Below are 9,704 nucleotides of genomic sequence, written 5' to 3' on the forward strand. Positions count from 1 at the left end.
ACGTGCAAACAATCGCACGCGAAAATTTAATCAACACAAAAAAACGATCTAAATTATACTACGACCGTAAGCTCAATACGCGTAGATTTAAGGTAGGAACTAATGTATATCTGTTACGAGAGCCCACAAAAGGTAAACTGGGGGACCAGTATACTGGACTTTATAGAATCACTGAAATACTCGGTAATAATAATATCAAAATAGCCATAAGTAGACATAAGACGCGAATCGTGCACGCGGATAAACTAAAGTTCTCGCCACACCAAGCCCCCACTTCGATCAGTACCCCCCCCCCCCCCCGAGTTCCTGACCGCAGCAGCTATAATAACACAGCACCGGAAAAGGACCGACCAGTTAGCAATGAGCCTTAACATGGAGCCTACCTCACCGATCATCATCATCATCGCACTTCTATCCTCCACTGCATATAGTCTAACGGGATACGACTGCGGTAGTGATAAATTGAACATTGTTACAACTAAGCGAATTCGACCACACCACGGGCCTACAATGCCGGATTGAGATCGACCGGACCATATACTACTGTGGAATGCATTCCCACATCTCTGCCGTACAAAATGGGAAGCGAGAATACATCCGGGAAATATCTGCCAAAACGTGCAAGAAGCTGCACGACAGTGGAACTATATTCCTGGGAGGTAACGCTTTAATCGCGGAAATCAAAATAAACACCACATCCATGCATAGCCTGACATTTGCCGGAACCCTCACCGTAGACGTACGCTGCACAGGGACGCAATTCAGCAATCCATTCGGAACATGGGACAACGTGGTCGTACAGGCTTCTATCAAGATAACTACCAGGAGCCTGGAGTTGCCGATCAAGCACACCTCAAATGAAGTCGTCTTACCCTCAGGAAGCCGTTGCCGCGCAACGGAGGGTGAATGTAGCGACGCAGACGGTACGTCAACGTACTGGAGAATTATACCGACGGATAGCTGCAACTTCCGACGCTGATGTATTATACCAAGGCATCGCCTACTGGCTCACCCCCAAGGAGGCACAGAAGGAGTCCTCCGTCATCTACACGGTCACAACAAAGGAAACTACGTTCGCTCTAGCCAAGACTTCAGATACGAACCTCTGCGGCTATAAGTTAACCCAGACGGAACACCCGAAGTTATTTATCCTTGAGACGCAACCGAGAAGAACGTTCAAATCTCAATCAAGAATCGCCATCGACAACCTTGATATCTTCTCATACGTGAACTCCAAATTCATATACGTGGAAAAGCACCTGAAGACCCAATTGACACAGCTGTACCGGGACATCATGGGCCAAAAATGCGCCCTGGAGAAACAAATTCTGGAAAACGCACTCTCACTTTCCAGCATCGCCCCGGACGAGATGGCATTTCGTTTGATGAAATCGCCCGGCTACATGGCAATCACCGTCGGCGAGGTAATTCATATCATCAAGTGTGTTCCCGTCCTGTGCAAAATTCGACAGACCGAGGAATGCTATAACGAATTACCCGTCTCGCATGGTAATACGTCATACTTCTTATCACCAAGATCGAGGATATTAATGAAGACAGGAATCACTAGGGAATGCAGCGAGCTGTTGCCGACCATGTACAGAGTCGAAGACACATGGTTTCGGATTACGCCGAGACCTATCGAGGCCTTACCACCATCAACCATCCAACCACTAACTAAGCCCTGGTGAAAGTACGTGAGCCTATCAAATCTCGCGATCAGCGGAATTTACTCCACAGAAGACTTGGACCGCTTGAGAAATCACATAATGTTCCCAGTAGAAAAACCCGCGATGTTGGACACCATCGCGCAGGGAGCTATGGGACACACGATCCCCTATGGGAGCGTGTCATTGTATAATCTCATGGACGAGAAGTCATTAGAAAAGATAGCGGAAAACGCCGGAACACGACTGTGGCAACGATTCATCACGTTCGGATCAGCAAGCGCTGGAGTGCTCGCCATAATCCTACTAGTGAGACTCGCTAAGTTCGTAATCGATTCTATTATAAGACGCTACGCTCTTCACTCTGTCTATAGGTGGAGTCTTCACCTGCTGGGAGCAGTCTGGAGCTCAATCACCTTCTCCTGCAGATGAGAGCCCGCGGACAGCCAGCACCTAGGGAACAAGGGACCCGGAGATCCCTATTGCAGAATCAACGCCCCTTGCCCTCCCTAAGAATAGCGAAGAAGTATCTAGAGAAAGTGTGCGCGAAGACCCCCAAAACTCACCAAACGCCCCACCGAAAGACTATGGTAAATTGAATAAATATCTATATACCCACCGAGGATCCTAGATTAATAAAAATCGCATAATCAATTGTTAGCATAACTTTAAGAAAGTGATGTAAGCGTACTACAAGCATAAGTTTAAGCGCTTTGGAGAATGTTGGAACAATAACGTCCAACATTCTTTTCCGAGGGGAAAGGTATCATCCTGTCAAAAATTCAACCTTTGAATTTCTATTTGTTCTCTCTTAAATAATCTAAGTCTAATAAGCGCAACTTGAATAGCGCGCCAAAAACACGCCATGACACTTGATTCCTCCGAGTGCCGAGGCATGGCGCTTCGTTAGCTCTAAGGAAATTTCCACTACTGCGCATTCCACCACTACGCATCCCTACTCTCGGCAGCGGCCGAGCCGCCGAAGCGAAGGAGCCCAGTGCGCGCTCCAACTTTGGGAGTCTACTCCGCCACTTCGAACCGTCAACAGCTCTCTTAGGAGAGCCTCTCCCGCGACTGCGACGCAATTCAATTCTAAGTTCGAATTCTAACTCTAACTTTAAATTCAATTTCTAAATCCTAACTCTAGTGTTTAATCTAAATTTACTTATAACTCTAAAATTAAGTCGAATTAATGCAACAGTGTACAAGTTGAATGAACATATTGTGCTGTATGAGAATTAAGTCGACTCTTCATTAACGCACCTTATCCAACTCTTGCTTTGAGCCTTCCGCATCCGTAAGTAAATAATACGCATTTTAAGATTATTTCTCCGCTCTAATCCGTTTGGTTAACCTTTCTGTTAACAATATCCTGTTAAAATCTACAGTTATCAAAATACATTTTCGCCCGGCTCTATTCAATTATACACACACGCACACGCTTACACCTGATATACAGTACCAGCAGTACGGATCGCCGCACACTGTTATTGCAATCAGTCCAAACACAAGATACAGCCGTGCGGTCCATCGCACGCCGTGTCCTCTGGAAAGCACACGCCGTCTTGATTAGAGCCAGTGATTAGTGGTTAATTAAATAAATTAACAAATGCCAAAGACCAGACGTGGAGGAGTGAGGAAGCGCGCGCGTAAACTACTTCGCGAGTTGATCCTAGAACCCGTAGATTCCGGGCTATCGCGATACGTTGGTGTAACACCGCACTACGATCCTGAATACGAACAATTATTCGCGAATCATCACACCGCTACCTTAGAGATCTCGCGACGCGCCAAGTGCATAACTCCCATCAAGTGGCCAGCCAAGCTGATTCCAATCGAAGTCGAGCGCCCAAGGACTCCACCCAGTGACATCAACGACAAGGATCCCAGGAAGGCCGGATATCGGTGTGTTCAAGAAAGTAAGCGTTTTATAAATTATATTATTAATTTTGTTTCTCGAACGTTCTAAAGCGAGACGTTACGTGCAAAGCCTTGTTTTCATTCCGTTTTTGCGGTTTCTTCGTATCGTTCGATTCTGACAAACACCTCGTTGTCGATAGCCGATTGGCTCTCGGAATCGAACGATCGAAATTCCTCCTTTTTTGTAGTACCCGTATCAACCAGGACTATTGTACGTGGATCGCAGAGAAGGCTTTTCGTTAAGACACTTCGTCGCAAGCCTTCACCGGGAGCACACCGAACGCCTAACGCTCATAAAGTTATAGTTAAACGATAATTCGCGTGTCCGCTCATATCTTGCTGTCGCGTGCGATTACCTAAGACGGTCCGGGAGTTGGTGTCGAAAGGAATAAACACTTTTCAACAAACGAAACCCGGACAAATCATTTACGTCCTATCTCTCCGATCGGCGAAACAAATAAATTCTGTTAATGTGGACGTGTAATTCGAAGGCTCGGCTACATTAAATGGTCCTTCGAGCCGGATTTTGGAAAAACAGATAGTGATTCGGTAATCAGTTCGCGGAGTGCGAGTGAGAACGCTGACACGCTAAGGTAACAGCACTTATAAAAACTATCGCGAGACGGAGACGGTGCGCGATATCAAAACATCTATCCGCATTCCGCTGCCGTAAATAATAACGCGAGCGCGTTGAAAGGACTTCCGGGAAAATAAAGTGCGCGAAGTCAACTTTGCATCCCTTTGCATTATTAAAGTTGTGCTCTTAAGCACAACATATCATTATTATTTGCGCCCTGCGTAATCCGCAGTGCCGCGCAAATCTCGCGCTTCTTAGCGCTTTGCACAGCTTAAGTGCAATCTTTGTGCTCTTTAGCACTCCGCACATCAAAGTGCGTCCTGCGTAATCCGCAGTGCCGCGCAAATCTCGTGCTTCTTAGCGCTTTGCACAGCTTAAGTGCAATCTTTGTGCTCTTTAGCACTCCGCACCTCAGAGTGCGACCTGCGTAATCCGCAGTTACACATAGTTGTCGCACGCTTTAGCGCGCTGCACTGTTAAGTGAAAATTATAGTGCGTCTTCGCACATCCGCGTGCGACGGACCAGTCGTCACGCTTCAGCATCTCTACAACCACCAGGTGGTAAATTGTTGCTGAAAGGCTTCATCTTATCGGCCTACCGTCATGACAGTCTCGCTGCAGGGCCTCCTCATCAAGCAATCTATTACAATAAGCTCGATGAAGCGAGTGTTCCCCAACTTTAAGAAAATGGGCAAGGCCAACGTCACGCAATACAAGGCGAAGAGTCGACTAGACGCCTTGGAGACATTATGGGAAAGGTGTCAACGTCTCAACGTCCAGCTTCAGCAAATAGCAACGGCCGACGAACAGCGTACAGTCCAATACTTCACCGAGGAGGAATTCTTTACGGCCGAGGACGTCTACCACGAAGCGGCGGACTACCTCGCAGACGTGATAGGTAAATTCTCCCGGTGCGACCCGACTGCGGCATCATCGGTAAGCGACATTTCTTCTCGCGAATTGTCTGGTGCGGTTTCATTGCAATTACCACGAATCCCGTTGCCGAAATTTTCCGGTAATTTCGCGGAATGGGAAAACTTCCGCGGAATATTCGAATCGCTCGTCGCCTCGAAAGAATCGCTGTCGAATACGCAGAAATTACATTATTTAAAAGCCAGTGTCACGGGCGAAGCCGCTGTATTAATTAATCATGTTAAGATTGCAGACACAAATTACGATGGTGCGTGGAAATTACTTATCGAAGAGTACGATAATCAAAACGCGATTATTCATGCGCATATTCATGCTTTCGCTGATTTGCCTATTATGAAAACGGAATCCGCTGTCGAACTCAAAGGTTTACGCGATACCGTTGCCGCGTCATTAGCCGCGTTAACAAATTTAGGCAGACCTGTTGAAAAATGGGATAACTTATTAGTCTATATTGTTTCGCAAAAATTTAGTCCACGCACACGTAATGAGTGGAATCTGCAACGCGGTAAATCAACCGCATCTCCGACGTATGAAGAGATTCGAGATTTTATGACGCTGCGAATTCGAGGACTAACCGATCATTCTAAGTTAAATGCCGATACTTCGTCTCATAAAAATAAAGGCTCTAATCGGGCCTCGGTGAATAACGTAGCCACCGCAAAATGTTTGAATTGTTCCGGCAATCATAATTTGATGTTATGCGACGAGTTTAAGCGTAAATCCGTCGAACAGAGAACTCAGTTTCTCAAATCGCACAAATGTTGCTTTAATTGTTTAAAGGTCGGCCATTTCCCGACCTCTTGCAAGAGTAAAAAACGCTGTAATTTGTGTCGACGAGCACATCATACGCTCTTGCATCGTGACTCAAATATACCAGTACAGAAGATTAGTGAAAATTCTGTTTCGGAAAACAAAACGCTTAACGCTCAACCGAGCGGCTCAGCTGCCTGAGATAAAGAACGAGACCGCCGTCGCTTCCGTTCAAACGAGTCATTCGCCGCTGAAAAATCCGCCGAACGTGTTACTAGCCACCGCATGGGTAATACTTCGTACCATCGAAGGACGTAAATTTAAAGTTCGTGCGTTGTTAGATCAAGGCTCGGCTGTTAGCTTTATCTCGGAATCGTTGTGTCAAACTATGCACACGAAACGTTCCCGCGCGAGCCTCCACGTACAGTGTTTCGGCGAACGATACAGTGGCGTAGCGAAATCTCAGGTGTCTCTTACTCTCGAGTCTTGTAATGGGCGAGGTTCCTCAACCTTTTCTTTGACTGCTTTCGTATATCAAAAAATTACGTCATACGCTCAAAGACTAAAACCGTAGATTATTGGCCGCATTTACGGAAATTATCTCTCGCGGATCCGGATCCGTTTAGCAATCATCCGATCCATCTGCTTATCGGATCAGATTTATATGGATCGTTATTAAAGCAAAAGGTAAAACATGGTCCGACCGGAACTCCGACGGCCCAGCTTACTGCTTTAGGATGGATATTATCCGGTCCTACCGGCACTTCTAATTCAATTACCGGTTCCGCGACTTCATTAAATTGCGTAACAATTCCTTCGCTCGATTCTCTCCTTCAAAAATTTTGGGAGATCGAGGAAATTTCTTCCGAACTTCAGCCGTCGGAAGAAGATAAAAAATGCGAACAACATTTTATCGAAACACATCAGCGTGCCGAAGACGGCCGCTATATAATACGGTTACCATTTAAAACCAACCCTCCGCTCGATATAGGATCTTCGCGCGAAACTGCCGCGCTTCTTTATTCGAAATTAGAACAACGCCTACGAAAAAATCCGGATCTCGCGAAACCCTATCATTCTTTCTTAAATGAATATAAATCTATGGGTCATATGGAATCTGTCTCCGACGAAAATCCGACGCTTAACCAAGCGGTGTATATACCGCATCATCCGGTACTACGCGAGTCTAGCAGCACGACGAAACTTCGCGTAGTATTTAACGCGTCGTGCAAAATGAGCAATGGTTCTACATTAAATAATCATTTAATGACCGGGCCTAAATTACAACGCGATTTGTCCTCAATTATCCTTCGTTGGCGTCAGTTTCGTTATGTGTACACCGCCGATATCGAAAAGATGTTTCGACAGATCCGCGTTCATCGAGACGATGTCGATTTTTTACGGATCTTTTGGCGATCTAATATTAATTCTCCGATACAATCTTATCGATTGCTTACGGTTACATACGGTACTGCTCCAGCTCCGTATTTAGCCATGCGCGTTATCAATCAATTAGCTATCGACGAAGGTCATTCTTTTCCAAAAGCACAAACAAGATCCAGTTCTTTGTTATCGCTTTATCCCTTTCTCGGGAAAGATAAATTAATTCGCCTTGGCGGGCGGATTGACAATTCGTCACTCAGTTATGATGAACGGCACCCTATAATTTTACCGAAACATCGAATTTCGGATTTATTAATCGCTCAAGCTCATAAAGCCTCTCTTCATGGAGGCACTCAATTAATGTTAAGAATTTTACGCCAAAATTATTGGATAATTTCAGCGCGCACCAGTGTAAAATCTCTTATACGTAGTTGTGTAAAGTGCGTACGCGAACGCGCACGTACCTCGCAACAGCTGAGGGGGAATCTCCTTCAGCCCCGCGTCACGCCTTCGGCTCCGTTCTCGCACACAGGCGTCGATTACGCCGGGCCGATGAATATTATTCCGTCAGTCGGCCGCGGTCAACGATCCAAAAAATATTATGTTGCCGTTTTTATTTGTCTCTCGACAAAGGCCGTCCATTTAGAATACGTAGATGATTACGCTACTAACGGTTTTCTCTCCGCCTTTCGGAGATTTGCAAGCCGTCGCGGTCTTCCATCCGACATGTACAGTGATAACGGCACTAATTTTCAAGGCGCGGACCGCCAATTAAACACTACCTTTCAGCGACTTGTCGCAGACCCTCAAATACAAGACGCTATCGCTAATGATAACGTAAAATGGCATTTTATACCTCCCTCGGCTCCGCATTTCGGCGGACTTTGGGAAGCCGGTGTTAAAGGATTAAAGTTTCATTTGAAACGAGCGATTGGTTCTCGAACATTATCGCAGATCGAGTTCGCTACGCTGCTGTGTCAAATCGAGACTTGCCTAAATTCCCGCCCGATTTCCGCGTTACATGATGATCCGAATGACTTCTCCGCGTTAACTCCGGGTCATTTTTTAGTCGGTCGCCCGTTAGTAAGCCCGCCTGAAGAATCTGTTTTAGATATCGATTCGAATCGGCTGTCTCGATGGCAGCAAGTGCGTGCGATTTTAGAGCAGATCTGGCGTTCTTGGTCTTCTGATTATTTGCATACATTGCAACAAAGGCGTAAATGGCGAGAAAACAAACCGGAGCTCAAAATTAACGAGCTGGTATTGTTGAAAAATAATTTGGCACCTCCTTCGAAATGGGAACTTGCCCGAATATTAGACGTACATCCGGGATCGGATGGGCATGTCCGAGTAGTTACATTGCGTACTGCCAAAACCACTCTAAAGCGACCAATAACGCAGATCTGTCAGCTACCGATATCAAGTGACACTGGCTCTTAAATTAATTTGCGTTTTTTTTATGCGTTAATAATTAAGTTTGACTTTAATTATCGTCACGCTCTATATATGTACATATATCTATTCTAAGAACGCCTATGTAAATAACCCTATGCTAAGATTTACTGATTAAGTTAACTCATGTATTTCGATTGAATAACCAACGATCTTTATCTGTACTCTTTTCCTATTATTGTATGTTGAAAAATTTGCTGTAGAGCTCTTCGGACCGTCTGATCAAGAATTATCATTAAGATGCCGTGTATCGATTATGTTGGTAGGATTTAACCAGTTATTTCGTAACCTACCCGGTATACGAGGCGAGCGGGATGTTCAAGAAAGTAAGCGTTTTATAAATTATATTATTAATTTTGTTTCTCGAACGTTCTAAAGCGAGACGTTACGTGCGAAGCCTTGTTTTCATTCCGTTTTTGCGGTTTCTTCGTATCGTTCGATTCTGACAAACACCTCGTTGTCGATAGCCGATTGGCTCTCGGAATCGAACGATCGAAATTCCTCCTTTTTTGTAGTACCCGTATCAACCAGGACTATTGTACGTGGATCGCAGAGAAGGCTTTTCGTTAAGACACTTCGTCGCAAGCCTTCACCGGGAGCACACCGAACGCCTAACGCTCATAAAGTTATAGTTAAACGATAATTCGCGTGTCCGCTCATATCTTGCTGTCGCGTGCGATTACCTAAGACGGTCCGGGAGTTGGTGTCGAAAGGAATAAACACTTTTCAACAAACGAAACCCGGACAAATCATTTACGTCCTATCTCTCCGATCGGCGAAACAAATAAATTCTGTTAATGTGGACGTGTAATTCGAAGGCGCGGCTACACGGTGAACCAAGCAGGGAATCCCGGACCGTTCGATTAACATCCCGACCATCCGTCACAAGGTAAGAAAGTTTACTTATGCGACCTTTAGTTACCCCCGAACCCCGGGCAATAATTACCAAATCCACTTCGTTAAACGCACGAATTCCTTGCGAGTAATCCACTTGCCATACACGCGTCTTATAACATTGAGTT

The 9,704-nt window shown here is 45.5% G+C and overlaps 1 protein-coding gene and 1 pseudogene across 1 annotated transcript; both read left to right on the forward strand.

Annotated features, from left to right (window-relative positions):
- The first annotated feature begins 1,295 nt into the window (after positions 1–1,295).
- On the forward strand, positions 1,296–2,099 carry LOC138944441 (uncharacterized; annotated as a pseudogene).
- Positions 2,100–4,767: 2,668 nt separating this feature from the next.
- Positions 4,768–8,670, forward strand: LOC138944442 (uncharacterized). Its single transcript, XM_070315322.1, has 3 exons — positions 4,768–5,369; positions 5,878–6,335; positions 6,422–8,670. Exons 1-3 carry the CDS (start codon positions 4,768–4,770, stop codon positions 8,668–8,670), a joined length of 3,309 nt encoding a protein of 1,102 aa, XP_070171423.1.
- Positions 8,671–9,704: the final 1,034 nt, after the last annotated feature.

Source organism: Polyergus mexicanus, unplaced genomic scaffold (genome assembly GCF_030449975.1).
Source record: "Polyergus mexicanus isolate NDT 795.1 unplaced genomic scaffold, iyPolMexi1.0 SCAF_199, whole genome shotgun sequence".
NCBI lineage: Eukaryota > Metazoa > Arthropoda > Insecta > Hymenoptera > Formicidae > Polyergus > Polyergus mexicanus.

Bases quoted from the DNA above. Each gene is read 5' to 3' on its own strand.
- LOC138944442 (XM_070315322.1), top strand. From the start codon at position 4,768: ATGACAGTCTCGCTGCAGGGCCTCCTCATCAAGCAATCTATTACAATA. The intron at 5,370-5,877 runs GTACGATAATCA...AATTGTTTAAAG, and splicing joins TGGAAATTACTTATCGAAGA to GTCGGCCATTTCCCGACCTC. The intron at 6,336-6,421 runs GTAATGGGCGAG...CTAAAACCGTAG, and splicing joins GTCTCTTACTCTCGAGTCTT to ATTATTGGCCGCATTTACGG.